The sequence below is a fragment of the Lepisma saccharinum genome, chromosome 2, assembly GCF_977018435.1.
Source record: "Lepisma saccharinum chromosome 2, izLepSacc3.1, whole genome shotgun sequence".
NCBI lineage: Eukaryota > Metazoa > Arthropoda > Insecta > Zygentoma > Lepismatidae > Lepisma > Lepisma saccharinum.
This window is the reverse complement of record NC_139230.1, coordinates 74,102,137-74,123,556: the sequence shown is the minus strand read 5'-3', so window position 1 is coordinate 74,123,556 and position 21,420 is coordinate 74,102,137. Positions and strand designations below refer to the sequence as shown.

The window sequence follows — 21,420 nt, the reverse complement described above, 5'->3', positions numbered from 1 at the left end:
TTCGTTGGTTTCGTACCAATTTTTGGTCCGATCTTCCATTAATCCCCGCAATACAATTAACCGTTCTGTTTCCTCCATTGAAAGTTCCTCCGCAATTGTCTCGAAGTGGTCTAAAAAGGAAGACGGCAAAAGTCGGTCCGCTCCATTGAACCTTTTAAACTCCTTTTTATACTCAAGGGGCAAAAGGGCCCTTCTGGTCATAGCTGGTGCAGGGCGATGGTCTTCCCAGCTGTGTGCTTGGAGTGGGGATGTATCATTCCTTGCCCCCCTTTCGCCGTTTGTCCTCCTCGGTGCTGAAGGTTCATCGTGGGTGGGCAAAGCAAAAGGAGGAGCAGGAGGGGGTGAAGTTCTCCTGGCCTCTGGCGTTTCTCTGTCACGAGGGTGAGAAAGGTTCAAAATGTCCATTCTTTTTTCCAAAGCCTGTTTCTTTTGGGAATGGTCATCAGCCTCGCCTATTGTTTTCGCCACGTGCTCTTTCAAACATTCGGATTTCTGGTGACAGGTAGCCTCAAGCTGTGCCAAAGATTTTCTCAATAGTGCCAAATCCTGGTCCGTCTGGTCTGTCCATCGCGACAGCGTTGCCAACTGCTGGTCCTGGTCATCAACACGGGAATCCAAGCGAGCGACTTCTGCGCTGAGTTTCTTTTCATTGTCTTGCAAGCGCGTGGAAAAACGTTCAGTTATTTGTTCCGCCGAAACACTCACCACTTCCTGAAATCAGATCTCATGTTCTTCGATTCGCACTTGCGTTTCCACATTAGCTGCGTTTATCCTCTCCTGGAGCCTCCCTTCCAGTTTTGCGTGTTCCGCTTGCAACAATTGCCGTAGCATTTCAAAAACTTGGTCATTGGTGCCGGTGCTATTGTTCAACACGTCAGCGGCCGGGATGGCTTCTTTTGGGGCAGGGGGGTAGCGGTCAGCTGATTCTGGTCTTCAAAAACTGGCGTTGATTCAGTATTTACAACTAAGCCCCCGTGTCCTGACATTCCTGACGAAATAACACAATTACTACAACGTGGCTGCGCTTCGTTCAACGGGTCTATTTCACCTAATGGGATTTCAATCCCGCAAACTACACAATTCCGTGCTTCGCTCATCTTTACATAAATAATTTTATCACTTCTCAATTTCATTTAGATTCTTAAAAGCACTCACTATGTCCTGAGGTTGTCAGAAAATAAGTCTACACTTCAAAAACATGAAACGCACTACAGAAAAAAACAATACAAACAAATAAGTATCAAAAGTGCAGAGAGGAGGGCACGACGGGTCCCCTTTCTGCTACCTACATAAAAGCCTACGCGCACACACACAAAAGAAAGTCGCCACTAAATTTGCATGAAATAATTCCTAGAAAATTCGCCCTTGCCGATATTCGCCTACATAATTGCCCTTACTTTAATTCAAATTCCCGCCAAGAATGAATAACGAAAACACAAAATACTAAATGACACAAAAAAATAATAAAAATGCCACAAGAATACACGTAAACACAAAATACCCAATAAAAGTTTTTCCAAAGCAATGAAAAAATCCTCACGCTATCTATCAATTAAAAAAAATGAAAATGTACTTCCCTCGACGAGGGTAAAAGATAGACCGGTCCCTGTTCGGGCGCCAAATTCTCACCGGACCTTGGTACATGACCTATGTTTGACACTTAGTCCGGAGACCAAAGTCCCCTTCCTAGGTGCCGGGCCCAGCTAAACGGTTTGATTCCAGGGTACGTGTGACCGGATCGGTTTTTACCCCCGACGAATAGCCGACTCGTGCATAAAGTGAGGTTGAATAATAATAATAATAATCAATAATAATAATAATAATAATGACGTAGATAATAATAATGATTGATGTTAGCCCGCAGAAATGCTTTGCTGACTTAACGTTGAACTAAAATATAAATACCAAAAGTTATGAGGTTTAGTATACTATTTGTATAAACGCAAATCATAGTCAAACATAGATAACAAAAATGTATATTATATAACACACAAAAATAAACACTCTACACAACCCCTCGCTATCACTCAGCATTCACGCACTCATTCAAACTTCAGGGGACAAATTACATTAATATAAATGCATTGGCCCTTTTTTAGACACCATGCAATATTTAGTTTTTCTTATGAATATTAAACTGCGCCCGAAGACGTTAATTTGCTTAGAATTAAAGATACTAAACTTTCATCTGCGCGTGCTCGTTACATTCTGCCAACGGGCATGACACGTAAACCTTTTATTCTTGCAATTTATTTAGACATTTAAATAATTGTTGTAGAATTATCACTATTGCACCTTGGAACTTCAATAACATTAGGCTTAGATATCAACTGCAAGGCACACACGTTTACAGAATAAAAAAAATGAAGACACTGACGTATGAATATATTAAAAAATAGCACGAAGTTAATTTACTTCCTCACTTAGCAAACTTGAGAGGTGATCGCTGCAAGAGATACACGATTTATGCAGTTTTAAACAAATATTTACCGAGTAAAGCATATAAGGTGACATAAATAAAAAATATTACTCAACAGCTCGGCGCAGAGCGTGGAAAAACAACAGTATGCTGTGAATATCTCTTCCGAATTAGCAATTGTGAAATTTAGATGATGTTGGCAAGAAATAATTTAATCAATACCTTTGCGACTTTTAACTTTAAATACTGGTATCTTTTCGTCCGACGGCCGATCTTTGGAGTCTTGGGTAGATGATCACTCACACATATAGAAAATTAACAGTAGTATACTATACCATCTCGGCGTTCTAGACGTTCCAGCGACGTTTACCGTAGTCCTCTAAACGGCGGCGAGACGTCAATCCGCGGTCCTCTTTGCGACACTAACACTTCCCCACGCTACTTCTTTGTAGCGGCACTTCGCAATCTTCTTGGACACACCTTCCTTCTACGCTTCAACATCACGGCGATCATCTTGTCGGCCTCGTAATGGAGCGATTAATTGCTTCGCATCGTCTCTCTCTCTCTCTTTCTGGGGGGACGGCGAAAACGGGCGAAGTTTCTTTACCGAGGGTACTCGTGGATTCTCGCTGCTAATCTCATGCGTGACGTCGGCGTCGTCTCAAGACGCAGTAGGTGTCGCTTCATTATCTCAATCTTCTCTTCTAGACGGTAGATCTAAGTGTGGGCTGGTGTCGCTTCATCTTCCAATCTCTCTCTCTCTCTCTCTCTCTCTCTTTCTCTCTCCGTAGAATTCTCAACGGGGGTCGGCGTCTCGACTGGCGGCTTTCGGCGGTATCATTTCATGGCTTCTAATCGGGCTGTGGGCATCATTTGTGGCGATGTGGCTTTTGTGGCGCTTGTGGCGGCATTTTAGTGGCATGACGTCGCGACGCTGAGCGATGATCTGCTGCGTTGTCAGATTAGATGATCTGCTGCGTCACAAAACGAATAACACGAATCCAGTGCACAGGTCACTAATTAACACTGCGTATTCGTACAACTAGTCACTGTCACTCACGCAGGATAAAATACACGGCGCGGTAGAAAAAGACAAAGTCCCGAATCTTTACTCCGACTGTCGCAGAGGTGTTGTCGGATCGAAAACTGGCAGTAGACTTTAGGCTGTTTGTTCGATCTGCCACTATTTAAAGACGACTTGAAATTTCGAATTCAACAGACTGACTTTTAGGCGCGGAAATCTGAATTTACGACGTTGGTGGTCAAGCGTCCCTGTTTTGCTTGGTCCAGCTTCTTCAAGCACATGTGTTGCGTTAGAATGGGGTGAAAAGAATAGTTCTACCCTCATCCAGTACGTAACATGTTCCTCCAGTAATTGGCCTCCCACGTGGACTTTCCTTCGCCGAATGCACAAAAGTCGCTCAAAAAATAGTGGAAGATTTATCACAGCACATTGTTAGTTCCCAGCTCCTACGACCGAAAGGGGGAAAAGTCGACAAAAGCAGAAAAACACAAAAGGTTCAGAAACATGGTGTTTTTCTACCGAAGCTTCCAGAGGATACGAAGGTTACAGAAAAATATAAAATAACGAAAGCCTAGGATGTAGAATAATAAAAAAAGGTACGTGACAAAAACTGATTGTCATAAAGTGTCCCAAAATAATGTAATATCCCTGTACGGTTTCATGTTGGCTGTCTGAATTATTCCGTGCATAATACGCACCACTGTTTTTGGGGGCCAAAATTTTGGAAAAAAGTGCTCATTATACATGAGTAAATACGGTAATAAGAAAACAGAATTTTTCAGTGTTACAGGCTTTTTGTAAATACGTGAGGTAGTAAGGTTATTGGTAATTTACTGATGCACTGATGTAACTTCATTGACTAGTATGCATAGAGTTCTTGTTATGCTCTGTCTCTTCAATTTCCATCTAAGAATAAATGTTACCCCATAGCGATATTGCGGGAAAGTGGAACTTGTTTGCTCCTGATTTTTTAATGTTACTTTTATAGGAAGAAGTGCAACAACTGACAGTAAAGGTGCTACATATGATGACAGATCCATTTCAAATGGAGCTACTTCAAATGCTGCAGTTGGTCACATCAAGGTAAAGTAATTATAGTTTATAAGAATGTCATTGTCATAGTGTGGTTTTAGTTCCATTCTCTCACTTGCTCTCTCCATCCCCCTCCATCTTGTGTGTGTGTGTGTGTGTGTGTGTGTGTGTAAAAATATGTTTCACAACCTTACTACATGATTGTTTGAGGAGAAAATGGTACTGCTTTTTGGAATCTAGGAATGTGAATACAAGCTAAGTAAAATTGTAGAATCGTGTGTTGATTGTGACTTTTGGCTGGTTGTATAGTCTCCAGGCACATCATCAGAAATTGGGATGGTTAGGAGGAATAATGGTATGGTGATGTAGTAACTGCATTGCCTACAAGTCGTGTGTCTTCATGGGAATTGATGGAAACATCTACGGTAGTTAAAAAAGAAAAGAAGAGAGAGTTTTTCAATAATGCAAATTTTGTTTTTGACTCTTTTGCTAATTGCTGTGAACCTATTTCACTGTAGTTTCAGTTATGAGATTGAAGGTTTGTTGAGTTGGTGTTTTAAGTCCACTTTATGCACAGTAAAACTAATCGAGACTGGTCCTACAGTTTAAAGTGGGATCCGAACCACTATTTGCTTCCACTGGGTATTGAACCTGCGACCTCTTGATTACAAGGTGATGACGCTACCACTACGCCATCGGGGAGGCCCCCGATTGGAGGTTTGTAATGCAATATTTGCAGCCAGATAAAGATTTGTGGACATGCACTGAAGAGGTACCAGGTTCAATCCCTGGTGGAGATACATTATTATTTGGGATTCCATTAACACTGTAGCCTATCTGAGCATAAAGTGGACTTCACCAAGCTTTCACATGTTTTTGCATATTATTTATTTATTATTCTCAGCATTTGTACACAGGATTAAAATTTCCACTTACAGAATGAGTTGACTGCATTTTGTTGATACAATAGACATTTCAACTGTAATCTAAAATATGATTTTAGCTATTCATTATATGCCACTCATTTTATATTAGCAGTGTCCCAAATAATTTGTGTTAATGCAACACCATTTGTGAAAATTTGAATTTTTAAGTTGTGTAAAATCTAGTTGGATAGTATTCTTCAATACAAGCACTGAATTCCTGAAGATGAACTTTAGTGTTATGTAAATTAATAAAAATGCTTTGCCAATGCTTACTCTCTGTTAACATGAGACTGAACATAGTTTCATAAAACCAGTGTAAACAGATACTCAGTAATTATAATTTCATGTAAATTGATTGATTAACCATTATTTACTGCAATTGAAGATGTTTCAATGGCTTCTTAAATGCTATCTTATGGCTTTAACAATCTCCAGCCTGCTATTCCAACATATTTCTGATAGAGGTTTCAATGAAAATTTGTGTTTTTGCATCAAAATGGCCCATCATTTAAAAGACCTAGAGAAGAGGGTACATATCCTCTGAACTAAAGCAAAGAACAAAATTGCCGGAAATGCAGATTTGGCAACGTCACCAGAGAAAATTTCTACAGTTACGTGACAACCACATGTTGTGAAAAATGCTCATGATTTCAATGTTTTTATTCATATTTTTTTGACACCTGAATTTACACCAACCAGTGGTGAGGCATGATATTTTTATGTTGTCATAACAATATTTGCCAAATGTGAGGGTCAATCTTTCAACTGGGGCTAAGGGAGTTTGCAATAATTCTGCAGGATAAATTATTAGGTCATACCATAGACCTTATGATAATATAAGACAACTTATGCTGTCCCATAAAATGAGAATTACGTAATCTGGTTAATATATATTTCTCCTGTAATTAAATATAACAGATCAGCATGTATAAATTGCAAAGTAAAAAGTCTGGACTCTAGAGATTTCAGTTTCAAAGCATACACCTTGTAATTTCAGATCTCTTCAAGATACCATTGTCTGCCAATTTATGGTATTCTACAGTACATGGCCTAAATGCAGGTGGACAATGCATTTTATGAGTGTATGTCAAGAGTTGCAATTATAATGTTTTAAAAAGAAACATTTAATATTTTTAATTTCCAGGCTAATAAAGATGATCCATCTTCCGGTTCACCCAGTGATACTGTATGTGTACAGGGAGAAATTTTGGGCGATGTAAAAATGTTACCAGACATTAGTAGTCCAGAAATTCCACAGGTAATTTGAAATTTATATATTTCATTATTAATACCTGCATAATCTAATATTTTATTCCTATGCTTGTTGTCAATCTGATCATATGTACCTCTTTCTGTAGCATTTTTTTTTTCACAACTTATGAAATTGCTTAAAGCAAAACACATGTTAAAATTTTATACATTTATTTCAGTAAAATACTCAAACTGCTGACCAAGACAAAAATATTTTTAAATAACACACCATAAATGTAATGTTCCCACCCTAACAGGGTCTTCAGAGTGAATCTTAGTCATGAAGACCCTCTTAGAATGTAAATGGTACAGGAAGGTTATTTCAGTCGTTTACCGCGAGAGCGCCGGCTGCTCAGCGTCCCCTTCATACAGCAGGTCCCGGCAAATTGCGTTATAGGAAGTCCGTAACAGAAACAGCTCGTTTTGTAATGTTTCTGGAACTTATCGGAAATTTTAAATTTTTATTCTTCAAATGCAAAAACAAACACTTAAAGTGAAAATGACGTGTAGAATTCGAGATTTCCAGGGCTTTGGAAATTTTGAAATTGCAAATTTTTCACGTTCCGAATTTTGGAATTTAAAAAAATTCCTATCCGGACCCAAAAAATTCTGTCCTGCACACCCCTATTATTCATTAAGGCAAGAAATTACAATACCAGACCATTCTGTAATTTCTATGCTACGTCTTATACTCACGAAATAATTAGTCGTGATGATTTATCTCAAGTTAACATGTTGGGGTGAGGTGAAAAAATTGTTCATTAACGTGTAGAAGTTGTAAAATAAGCTTTTCAATTCTCGCAATGATTCTCCGTATACTAGTATTGTAGCCATATTTGTTGATATGAACAATTGACGTTCGCAATTAGTTACGTTGTCTACAGCATTGCCACACTGTTGATTTCATACTTGGAGAGAATGGATCATGTAAAAATGGTGGAAGAGAACAGTAAAAAAGTTGTTAATGTTGTATAGATTTTTAGGTGGAGTGTGCAGGAGGATTGCCGTGTGCTAATTAATAAACTTTTGGATTTCGGTATATTGCCCAAAGAAAGTGCTTACATGTGACGATCACGATGTAGAAGAATATGTGGAATGATTTGATTACAGGTAAGTTTGGCAACTGTGCATCGATCGTAAAATTGCAGGATACAAAAATGGCGTCTTCGATGATGAACGTTTGCCGTTAAAGTGCTACGAAAATAAGATGATTTTTTATCGGTTCGTAATCACAATTAGCGCAAAACCATTCATGGATAGCCCCACTGACCATTCTCGGTAAGGTTAGGTTAATTTAGGTTAGGCAATGCAAACATAGTTAAAATTTGGGGTGGAAAAACCATACACTGGTAGCCCCACAAACCATTGACGGATAGCCCCACGAACCATTCACGGTTAGGTTAGGTTAGGATAGGCAAACATAATTAAAATTTGGGGCCATGTTAATATCAGGAATGTATATTTCGTTTTTTAAGTATTGGAAACACAAAATCTTCCGGTAAATAATGAGCCACTCAATTTAACTTATTTTTCAATTTCTACACGTGACCGCCAAATTTTAACTTCAAATTCGTGATTAGGAAGCCTCAATTAGTGAGTATGCGATATATTACAAAAATCGGGGAAGGGTCCTGTATTGTAAATTCACTCCTTCATTAATTGTGGAAGCACCGAGCAGAAAGATTTGTTAAGTAAATGTGTATATTTTATCTTCTATTTTGCACGCTCATGAGGTGGTGTTTTTTTTAGTCCCTTTACTTGGCGTAGGGACGTTTGGTCAGTTGTGGGGAGATTTTGACTACATCTGTAGGGACATTGCCGGAAAATGGTTAGCAACACTGTCGGCTACCAGAGGTAGTGAGTCTACATTATGTTCTCTTCTGTTTGCATTTATCAGTAGGCGTGTTGTTTATACTGTGTTATTGAGTTAGTCTGCTATTCAGTGCTAGTGCTTTATTGTGTGTTAATTGTTATTCATTCATTAGTTATTCCGCTAAACAAATATAGTCTTGAACAAAAGAGTTTTTATGTACGATAATTACGTGAAAATTCTTGCAGAAAAGTGGTCAGGCAATTATGAGAGACAGGATCTCTTGAACCTAAGAAATGTGTTGTATTGCTATTGAAGGAGGTCATTTTCAACATCTCTTATAACACAGGATGTTAGTGATCATTATTATTACTTTTAAATATCATTTCCATTTGCTTTATGCACCGGGATGCTATCTTCCCTTTCTGTCAACTGAGGATAAAGTAGTGATGTCTAATCTAAGATTAGATGGTCAGAAATAAGGTGCCAGAAATATTTGTATTTGGGAGGACACTTCTTCCAGCAACCTTGCAACAAGGTACGTGCTTATTTCAATTGTAATTGTAACTGTAATTGTGAAAAGTGGAAACATTACAAAACAAGCTGTTTCTGTTACGGACTTCCTGTAATGCTATTTGCTGGGGCCTGTTGCATCGAGGGGCCGCTGAGAGGCTGGCGCTCTCGTGGTACACCTCCCTGTACATTTACAGTGTTTTATTACATGGAAACAATTGGTAACAATCTCCAACCTGCATTTCCAACATATTTCTGATAGAGGTTTCAAAGAAAATTTGTGTTTTTGCATCAAAATGGCCCATCGTTTAAAAGACCTAGAGAGGAATGTACATATCCTCTCAACTAAGCCAAAGAACCAAATTGCAGAAAATGCAGATTTGGCAGCGTCACCAGAGAAAATTTCTACAGTAACATGACAACCACATGGTATGAAAAATGCTCATTATTTCAATGATTTTATTCATATTCTGACACCTGAATTTACACCAACCAATGGTGAGGCATGATACTTTTATGTTGTCATAGCAATATTTGCCAAATGTCAGGGTCAATCTTTCAATTGGGGCTAAGGGAGTTTGCAATAATTCTGCAGGATAAACGGTTAGGTTATTGTCTTTTTAAATTTATAAGCTCACTGCAATCCCATTGACCTTATGATAACATAAGGCAACTTATGCTGTCCCATACAATGAGAATTACGTAATTTGGTTAATATATATTTCTCCTGTACTTACATATAACAAATCAGCATGTATGAATTGCAACGTAAAAAGTAGGGATGGGACTGATTAATCGGTACTCTATCGGTATCGGCTGATATAGGCATATTGGTTTATCGGTAAAATTACCGATTATTTTACCAATCCGATATATCTATAAATATCTTATAATTTAGTGCAAAATTCTGGCATTTTGTTGTAATTTTTATGGATAATCTCGATGCCCTACTTTTTATAAAAGTAATTGTCTAAATATTCAACTTCCTTTGCACTGCAGTCACCTCGAAACACACATTTATTGAGGAGATCAATGAACATTTCAGGTTCTTCATGGACCATTTCTAATTTTATATCGGATCGGTAAAATATCGGTTATCGGTGTCACTAAATTTTATATCGGTACTTTATCGGTATCGCCCAAAATTTCATATCCCTAGTAAAAGTCTGTACTCTAGAGATTTCCATTTCAAAGTATACACCTTGTAATTTCAAATCTCTTCAAGAGACCATTGTCTGCCAATATATGATCTTCTTCTACAGCACATGGCGTAAATGCAGGTGGACAATACATTTTATGAGTGTATGTCAACAGTTGCAATTATAATGTTGTTAAAAGAAACATTCACTATTTATAATTTTCCAGGCCAATAAAGATGATCTGTTTTCCGGTTCACCCAGTGATACTGTATGTGAAAAGGCCAATGGAGTACAGGAAGAAAATTTGGGCAATGTAAAAATGTTATCAGACATTAGTAGTCCAGAAATTCCACAGGTAATTTGAAATTTATATATTTCGTTATTAATACCTGCATAATCTAATATTTTATTCCTATGCTTGTTGTCAATCTGATCATATGTACCCCTTTCTGTGGCATTTTTTTTCACAACCTATGAAGTTGCTTAAAGCAGAACACATGTTAAAATTTTATGCATTTATTTCAGTAAAATACTCAAACTGCTGACCAAGACAAAAATATTTTTAAATAACACACCATAAATGTAATGTTCCCACCCTAACAGGGTCTTCAGAGTGAATCTTTGTCTGATGAAAACCCTCTTAGGGTGTAAAAGGTACATTTATAGTGTTTTATTACATGGAAACAAGGTTCCATAACAGTGTTGCCATTGCTTTGAGAAGGCATTATTTCCAATTTCTACATTCCATTTATATGCATAAGAAGTTTGAATGTCTTGTATGATTTCATGTGTGACTAAATATGTAACTTTTTGGAGTCTAAAAGTGATGTGAATGAAAATGCATTAGGTAACATAAATTTCATACATTCTTGTGGGTAAAGTTTTAAGAAAAGTGTACACGAACAATTATAATGTTTAGAGATTCACACTTATTTTCATAATGATGTCAAGTTATGCTTCCTGTTTAATTTCCAGGACCACCAGAATGGAGTGGTGGAATTGAACAATGCTAATAAAAATAATTTTGGCAATAGGCAAACTCCAATATGTATTTACTCTGAACAAGAAAGTGTCTTAGATGCACCACATACAGTAAATGGTGGCGGTAAGTGTTTTGTCCTTGTATTTCATGTTTACACTTACATTATAAAGTTATGTGTAGGCTGAATTCTAATGTAAGCAATATATTTATTCATTTCACTGAATAAGGCTGTAAGGAAACAGCACCAGGTGCAAATATTAGTAGAGATGCAACAGAATACTATTTTACTACCAAGTCAATAAACTCAACACTTTGTAGATAATTTTGTTTGAGGGGAGATTGGATTGGATTGATTTGTTGTTTAAAGTCCACTTTATGCACAGTAAAGCTAATCGGGACTGGACCTACAGTTTAAAGTGGGATCGGAACCACTATGTTCCTCCACCGGGAATCGAACCCGGGACCCCTTGGTTACAAGGCGACGACGCTACCACTGTGCCATCGGGGAGGCCCTCTTTGAGGGGAGAGTTTGTTGATTAGCTCTGTACTTAAATTTCCTGTCAGTCTTTCTCTTAAAAAAAAATGGACCTAGGAAGGCAGTTGTAGCAGCATTTCTGGGCAAATTCACATACATTGTATCTTTGATATCCATAAAAGGCATGGAGTAGTACAATGAAACTAAACCACGATACTGTGTCAATTTAAATGGTTCCACAAATTTCTAATACAAATAAGCTAAAGAAAAAAATCAAATGATTGTTTCAACGGATGTTTATTCTGCATATCATTATTTATATTTCTAACTATGAGGGTCATTCCATGTGAAATCAACATGGTCCTCAACCTTACATTTTTTGATTCGTTTGAAATTTGACATACTGGAAGGGCCTCCTGAGGTAGAAAAATATGGAAAGTTGCAGATGCATATTATTTGTATCTCCAAAATTACAGTGTTGCAAACTGTGTGATTTTAAAACTTTTTCCAACATCTTTTTAACTTAAAATTGCAATATTTCGGCAATAGAAGTGACTTGGACGGCGTTAGAAAGGTTTTGAACACCTCTTTCACACGAGATATAGCATGGCTATGTCAGGGAAAAAGAAACATTGATGGTGATGTAAAGAGAACTTTGATAGCCATTTTCTCCAAAGCAGTTCTTTCAATTTTTTTCCAAAAATTATGTCATACATACGCTATTACTAGAGGCATATATTTTTGGTAAACAAAAAAGCAAAATTTAGGTACAAAAATAGTCAGTTTCGGGTTCAAAGTGGTAAATAAAATAAAATTTTGGTGTTATATTGCGGTGAAAAAATGATCAAAAGCAGTATATAAAATGACATTTTGGTTTTAAAATTTTGAACATAATCCAAAATTTGATTTAAAAACCACTTATTACAAAATAAACAACCCTTCTTATAGAACATGTATGTATAGTGGAACCACAAGGAAAGAAACCTGCGCAGAACCTCATCGCACTGGCGGGTGGGGAAAAGGACAGGGGGAAGGAGCCTTCAGAGCAGCCAACATCAGTGTTGCCAGACCTATTGATTTCTCGGGAGAATTCCATAATAAACTATTGCTATGGCACCTCCAACGGCCTGCTCAAAAACACGTTTCCTGTTCATCTTACTTGAACATAGAGGGGAGAGATAGAGTGGAACTCCACTCAGCCATGAAAAGTGCTGTTCGAACTGTGAAATTATGCCAAACGATACTCAATTGTGCTAGGACATTATATTTTTTTATTAATATTACTACAGTACTATTTTTAGATGGTTGTATTTTATCCCACCCAAAAATCTATTTCTATGTTAGTTGTTTTACATCGCTTTTGTCTCTACAGGTAAGTACAACAATATGGATGAATGAAAAACTGATGAAATGGATGAAGGGTCACAAGCACAGTGAAACGTCTCTGCCTTACTGGGTAGAAACACTGACTTTGTAGCGTGGACAAATTATTTTATACGTGTGTGTGTGTGTTTGTGTGTGTGTGTAAAGGTAAAGTGCTCCCCTGTGCTTAGCACCACACCATGAAGGCATATTGGCAGATGAGGGTGTAAATTAGGTTGGATGAGTGGCAGGTGCTCTTAGGGTGAAGAGTTGAGGTGCTGGCCTCTGAGAGCAAGGGAAAATGGGATGGCTCTTTTGGTGTGGTAGGGGTGTGAGCCAGTGCCTCAACTCATCCCCCTCATCCCACCAAAACTACAACCTACTCCTGCACCAAGCCCTAACCAACCGTGGCTACCCCTCCAACCTCATCAACAAACAAATTACTAGAGCCACCTCCCACAACTGCACCAAACAACCCAAAACCAACCCTCCAACTCTTGAGCACCCAATACCACCCCCACATTACGAAAATCAGACATACCCTCCACTATCTATCAACTGTTTCTGGCAACACTGTTCGTAGAGACGCTATGGTCAGTATTCTGTGCCTCTACTCCATGTGATGCCAATCTTTCTTTCTTCTACCTTGAAAATGCAACTCGGATCGCTAAATATAGAATTATTTCTCTTCGTGTGGTAAGTGTTTACTGTCTCCTTCATCATTTGTATTTATGCACCCTTCAGGCACCTTTTCTGATCCTATTCCTGTGTTTTTTTCCTCCACTCCCTCCTCCCCATCCTGCACAGTGATCCTGATACCAGAGACATCTTTCGGGATAAACTTAGGGTCGTCTTCCGTCGCCCCCCTAACCTCCAAAACATCTTGGTCCGAAACACTCCCACCCCTTCCACACCACTTCCCCCAGCTCACAGGTGCAACAAACCCAGATGCAAGACCTGCCCCATACTTATCACATCCCCCAGCCTCCTGATCCCCACAGCGGCAGGTGAGTTCACCCTTCACCCTAAGGGCACTTGCCACTCATCCAACCTAATATACACCCTCATCTGCCAAATCTGCGGCAACTTCTACTTAGGCGAAACCTCCACCCCCTTGAATCTAAGGATAAATAATCACCGTTCCTCCACCCAAAACTCCGATTTCACAGTTGCCATCCACACCAACAGCCATAACACCACCTTCAATAACTGTTTCCGTGTTGCCATCATCCATCTTTTACACCCCCCCCCCCCCCCGCTCTGACACATCTTTCCGCAGGCGATGGGAAAGGGCCTATATAGCAGGCATGCACACGACTATACCCCCCGGACTCAACCTAGCCAACCAGTAACTCTTTCCTCTCCTCCCCGAAACTACCCACCCACCTTACAGTAAACACTGGCTAAAGTACTTCTTGTTTTCTATCAACTGTTTCTGGCAACACTGATCATAGAGACGCTACGGTCAGTATTCTGTGCCTCTTCTCTAAGTGTCGCCGATCTTTTATCTTCTATCTTGAAAATGCGACTCAGATCGCGAAATATAGAATTATTTCTCTTCGTGTGGTAAGTGTTTACTGTCTCCTTCATCATTTGTGTATATATATACAGGCTGGAACAGGAATTCCTTGACTCCCAGCAACTGAAACCACTCCTCTGGCTAAGATCCATTGATGACATTTTTCTCCTCTGGACACATGGCGAACCCTCCCTCACTACATTCCTAAACCGACTAAAGGAGTTCACTGCCCTCAAATTCACCTGGTTCCACTCCAAAGACCAAGTGACCTTCCTAGATGTGGACATCTACATTGTGGGAGACCACTTGGAAACATCCATACACATCAAACCGACCAACCACCTCCAGTATCTCCACTACTCCAGCTCACACCGCTACCACACCAAAAAAGCCATCCCATTTTCCCTTGCCCTCAGAGGCCAGCGCCTCAACTCATCCCCTCATCCCACCAAAACTACAACCTACGCCTGCACCAAGCCCTAACCAACCGTGGCTACCTCTCCACCCTCATCAACAAACAAATCACTAGAGCCAACTCCCACAACCGCACCAAACAACCCAAAACCAACCCTCTAACTCTGATCACCTAATACCACCCTCACATTACGAAAATCAGACATACCCTCCACTTCCTTCTCCCCATCCCGCACAGTGATCCTGATACCAGAGACATCTTTCGGGATAAACCTAGGGTCGTCTTCCATAGCCCCCTAACCTCCAAAACATCTTGGTCCGAAACACTCCCACCCCTTCCACACCACTTCCCCCAGCTCACAGGTGCAACAAACCCAGATGCAAGACCTGCCCCATACTCATCACCTCCCCCACCCTCCTGATCCCCACAGTGGCAGGTGAGTTCACCCTTCACTCTAAGGGCACCTGCCACTCATCCAACCTAATTTACACCCTCATCTGCCAAATCTGTGGCAACTTCTACTTAGGCGAAACCTCCACCCAAAACTCCGATTTCACAGTTGCCATCCACACCAACAGCCATAATACCACCTTCAATAACTGTTTCCGTGTTGCCATCATCCATCTTTTACCCCCCCCCCCCCCTCGCTCTGACACATCTTTCCGCAGGCGATGGGAAAGGGCCTATATAGCAGGCATGCACACGACTATACCCCCCGGACTCAACCTAGCCAACCAGTAACTCTTTCTTCTCCTCCCCGAAACTACCCACCCACCTTACAGTAAACACTGGCTAAAGTACTTCTTGTTTTCTATCAACTGTTTCTGGCAACACTGATCGTAGAGACGCTACGGTCAGTATTCTGTGCCTCTTCTCTAAGTGTCGCCGATCTTTTATCTTCTATCTTGAAAATGCGACTCAGATCGCGAAATATAGAATTATTTCTCTTCGTGTGGTAAGTGTTTACTGTCTCCTTCATCATTTGTGTATATATATACAGGCTGGAACAGGAATTCCTTGACTCCCAGCAACTGAAACCACTCCTCTGGCTAAGATTCATTGATGACATTTTTCTCCTCTGGACACATGGCGAACCCTCCCTCACTACATTCCTAAACCGACTAAAGGAGTTCACTACCCTCAAATTCACCTGGTTCCACTCCAAAGACCAAGTGACCTTCCTAGATGTGGACATCTACATTGCGGGAGACCACTTGGAAACATCCATACACATCAAACCGACCAACCACCTCCAGTATCTCCACTACTCCAGCTCACACCGCTACCACACCAAAAAAGCCATCCCATTTGTACAGTGACACGGACTGTCTGTGCGTAAGATATTGTAGCATTTGTTGTGTGTGTGTGTGTGTAGTTACGTGATATTATGTAGTTGTCGCGTGTAAAAATACACGTTGTTGCAATCATCTGATATTGTGTTTTTCTTTCCCTCCTCCTGGTGGAGTAATGTGTCTCTCGTATGCCACATGACATGATTCGTTCATTCCTCGCGTGTAACTGGGGTATGCAACCGTGCTCAACTTTTCGGATTTTGTGTTCGGTGCTCATGTTTTGATGTTTGAGGTCGGGATGTGTTGTCTTGAACGCATTTCTCATTGTCACGGTCCTTCTTGCTGCGTTACATACCCTTTCCATGTATTGTTCTTGCTGGAAATCCCCAATTCCTTTGAGGACTCCATTGCGCATGCGTGCAGTGAACTTTTCATAGTGACTTCCGGACTGAGCACATACGATTCCTTTATGATTCCCTTGGAACCGCCTCTCTATCTGTTATAGCATTCGTCCCAGTCAGGTGTGACGTTCACTTTGTCACCTTTTGCGAGGCTCCTATCTCGGAAACGAAGCCTCAGTCGTAAAAATGGAACTTAGACTTTTTGCTTGTTTTCGTGTGAGGAATCACCTCCCAAGCGTTGTAAACGACCTTTAGAAACACCCTGTATATTTATTGTATACAGCAACATAGAGGCAGCATAACTGACGAAGAAAGCATGCGAGTGTTAATATCAAGAAATTTGTAAGAGAAACTTTCATCAGCTTGAAAATACTTAATTTTCTATCCTTAATATACTATTCTTAAATACTTAATTTTCTACAAAATTATATAGTGGCATGGACGTCCAGAAGGAAGTGCAAGGATGGTTGCCACCCACTCTCCTTCTGGAAAATGAATGCTGACATAAAAGTACCTATTATTTGAGATGTACGAGTTTATTTCAGTCACAGTAATTTACATCCATTACACTGATGAACAAATTCAAGCTTTTTTTTGCTCCTTTGAACGAAAGTAGGTGATTATTTATAATTCGACCCCGCTGAATCCAAATCTGAAAGTAGAAATGCTGTATCACCTATCGTTTTCCCTTGATTTTCATTTTTTGTTTTTAATAAAAATGTAATTCCCTTTGTAATAATACATCAAAATTTGAAATTATTTTTGTTTGTTTGCTCATGAAATAAGATTTAAATATTGAAGTGAATAACTATGATACATAAAAAAATTAAAAATATATTTATAGGACCGATTTTGACTGTTCAATGAAGAAATTTCATGCAAAAAAAGGAAAAAAACACATTTTTACTCACATTTTCAAATTTTTTTTCTTGAACTCTGCCGTTTGTAACTCCCACCAGAAACCTCTTCCTTGAGGTTCCAACAGTAGTCTGCTAACATGTTCTGTACCGATTTTCCTAAATATATCGTTTCTCCATGACAGAAATATCTTGGTGAAATCTCTCGCCGCATTCGTCCCTAACCGCTCCCAAGTTAGGGGAACAGTCCAAATGCGAATGTAAAAAGTGAATTTTCAAGGACATATTGCACCCCATGCGCTGATAACACTTCAACAAGTTCCTTGTAGTTATCAGCTTTCACATTTCCAAGACAATGACAGCAGACTTGTTTGAAAGCTAACCATGCGCATTTCTCTTTTTCTGTTAGCAATTCCACAAAGTTGTCATCATGAATGATCTCACGGATTTGCGGCCCAATAAATATGTCTTCTTTTAACTTACTATCACTGAGTTTAGGAAATGTTTTTCTCAAGTACCCAAAACCCTCACCGTGTTTATCCAAAGCCTTAACAAAATTTTTCTTCAGCCCTAACTTTATATGCAACGGTGGTAACAAAATCTTGTCTTTCTCAAGTAGAGGGTGCCAAGGGTCCCGGGTTCGAATCCCTGTCGGGCTTGGTTGTTTGTGAATGTCCATTCATCTATTTCATCATTTCATCACTCATCCCCATCTTCGCAAATTAGCCAAGAGGCACAAAACGCGAAGTAAAATAAACTAAATCAATCAATCAATCAATCAATCAATCAATCAATCAAGTAGAGGGTGATTCCTAACACTCTTCTCTCCAGGAATTAAGTTTTTACGTATGGACCAATCCACAATGTTGTAATGTTTATCTCTTGCCCAGCTGTCCCATTCGCAAAGAAAGCAACAAAATTTTGTAAACCCAGACTGCATGCCTAACAGTATACCAATCATTTTGAGGTCTCCGCATATCTGCCAACAATATTTTTCATAATTTATCACTTTTAATATTGTATCCATATTTTCATGTGTTTCCTTCATGGTGGAAGAATAGGCAAGGGTTACTGATGGGTGGGTATATATCCCCATTATGCAACAATACTACTTTTAAACTATTCTTAGATGAATCTAAAAATAGTCTCCACTCGTTTGGGTTGTGACCTCTTCCAAGTTCTTGCAGAAGGCCTTCTACATCATTGCAGTAAGTTAACTCATTACTAACAGAAAAAAATGTGTCAGTGATTGTTGGCGTTTCCGATATGACACCTTAACACCATCTTGTAATAAATTCCACCCTCGGAGACGAGAACCTAATAATTCCGCTTGAACTTTAGAAAGATTGAGGTCTCTGACTAGATCATTTAGTTCGGATTGGGAAATAAAGTGAGGTATATTTGGATCAGGAAAATTTGGATCGGTGTTTGAATATGTAGGTCCAGGTTCGTCATCTGTCCATTCTTTAGGAGGCTTAGGAATAGGTATAAAATCATGACTCATAGGTTTCTTGGCTGAAGAAACATCAGGATAAAATATAGAATGTTTTGATTTAGAACTATATCCCACTATGTTTGTTAAACAGAAGTAACAATCCGTAGTATGATCTTTCTGTTCTGTCCATATTACAGGGTTTCCAAAGGGCATTGATTTGTGAGTTTCATTAAGCCAACCATTAAGCCAAGTTCTCGAACAATTACAACAAATTTTACCTGGTGCCCAGCTTTTTCCCTCGTCTACTTTACTTACAAAATACAACTCAAATGCTTTTCTCGCTATAGGAGTGATAGTATTTCTCTGCGACTTCGGAGTAAATTCCCCGCAAAGATAACAAATCAAGTTCGGGTTATTCACACATTTGCGTGACATGGCGAACTCATTAATTGAGTAATAATGAATTTCTTTAGAAAAACAATTATGAATGCTCTGATCGTTTTGTTAAAATACAACTTACACTTCACTTCACTATACACAATATTACATTCACAATTTCACGAACATACACAAACATAAAATATGGCTACTCGCGAAGTTATCGGAAAGGAACTTAAGACTGGACTAACCCACAAAAGAACAAATTTTTAAAGAGATACAGGAAATTACTCTACTGCCAGATGTTTCCTCCACGAAATATTAAGTGCCAGTCATAAACACACAAGGTCGCTAAAAGGTTCATATCCATTTGCTAGGAACCAAACGTTAAGCCGTAGGAGCAGGGTGCGGAGATCTGAAACCATAAAACTATAAAATGTGAGTGTTCTGCAAAAACTTTAGGTGATACAGGAAAACGGATGCGATATTCGTTATCAGCACATCTGAATACATAAAGATCACTTAGTTTTATTTAAAGGAGTATTTCATTGTTTATCAGTGTTATTATAATAAGGATGTAGGAACGTGATAATTTCAAACTCAAGTGGCATTTTCTGAGAGGGCAACATTATTACGGGGTAATATGCCTCGTTTACCAGCCTGATAAAAATACATTGTTTTCCCCCTCGCTGGACAAAATCTGTGGACGTTTCCATGCCCCCCCAGTCTGCACACCTATGCCCCCCCCCTGCCCCCCAGAACGCCATTTATCCACTACTATTAGATCTTCTGGTTTCCCAAGGAACAATCTCCCGGTTTTTTCAAATCTGACCTGGCTACACTGCGCCGAGCACCGATAACGGCAGGGAAGATGAGGTAGGAGCTCAGATGAGTTTTTTTCCGAGGCGAGCCTCAGCAACTGGGCGGGTCGCAGGTGGCGGATAGCGAACGGCCATCAGATATGATGGTTAGCTGCGAATAAGGCAGTGCCGAATAAGCAGTCCCGGACCGAGGCGGCAGTGCTATCAGGGTCTGGGAGAGGTTGGTTTTTGGCAGGACCATCCTCAATAAAAACCCAGAAAAGCCCTTTTGATAGCACTGTGTCATGGCGAGAAAGTGCCGCCATTAAATAAGCACTGCCCCTGCTGCCTTGCAGGGAGGGGAGGGATCCCCAAAGGCTAAGGGAAGGAAACCCTAACAGAAAACCAAGGGTAGGGAGGACTCTTCAGGCATGGTGAAGCCAGCCTCCATAGGGGAGTAAACCCCAAAAAAATCCTGGTCCCCCAAGCTTGGGGGTTTGGCGTGGGACTGACCATTCTACCCAGTAAAAGCACCTATTGTTGAGAAGCCTTCAAATCAGAGAGCCGGACTGGAATATGTAAGACGAACTGGCAAGAATAAGGATATGAGAGTAGGAACATGGAACGTATTATCTCTATACAGAACTGGAGCCCTAAGAAACCTTACCGAAGAGTTTAATAAATACAAGCTTGATATTCTTGCATTACAGGAAATTAGGTGGACTGGGAAGGATGTGTTGGAGCAGAAAGACACAGTAATATATTATAGCTGTGGAGAAAAACATGAGTTTGGAACAGGTTTTTTAATAAAGAAAAAGATGAAAAATCTTGTAATGGATTTTATGGCAATAGATGATAGAACCTGCATTTTAAGAGTTAGGGGAAAGTTCCATAACTACAGCTTGATAACAACCCACGCACCAACAGAGGATAAATCTGAGGAAGAAAAGGATGCTTTCTATGATAAATTGGAGAGGGTTTACGATTCATGCCCCCAATATGATATCAAAATAATGCTTGGAGATTTTAATGCAAAAGTAGGCAGGGAAATCTGGGCTAAACCTGTGATAGGATCTCATAGCCTGCACCATGAGAGTAACAATAAGGAATAAAACTGATTGATTTTGCAAATAGGCATCAAATGATCATAGCAGGCACCTTTTATCCTCACAAAGATATACATAAAGCAACATGGAGAACTCCAGATGGGAGATCAAGTAACCAGATAGACCATGTAATTTTAGATAGTAAACACAAATCAAGCATTTTAGATGTACGTAGTTTTAGGGGAGCAAATGTGGACACAGATCACTACCTGGTGATTGCTAAGATCAAGAACAGAATATCATGTATACACAAAAGGCAAGAAAGTAAAATCACAAAATATGAT

General features: G+C 39.6%; 1 protein-coding gene across 3 annotated transcripts in view; it reads left to right on the top strand.

Moving 5' to 3' along the window:
* Positions 1 to 21,420, top strand: part of LOC145984069 (uncharacterized) — a 192,609-nt gene that overhangs the window by 86,502 nt on the left and 84,687 nt on the right. For all 3 annotated transcript variants that reach the window (XM_083117456.1, XM_083117454.1, XM_083117455.1), the window contains 4 exons: positions 4,432 to 4,526; positions 6,546 to 6,659; positions 10,341 to 10,469; positions 11,090 to 11,219. In XM_083117456.1, coding sequence (XP_082973582.1) covers positions 4,432 to 4,526; positions 6,546 to 6,659; positions 10,341 to 10,469; positions 11,090 to 11,219 — 468 coding nt within the window. The remainder of the gene's footprint in view (positions 1 to 4,431; positions 4,527 to 6,545; positions 6,660 to 10,340; positions 10,470 to 11,089; positions 11,220 to 21,420) is intronic.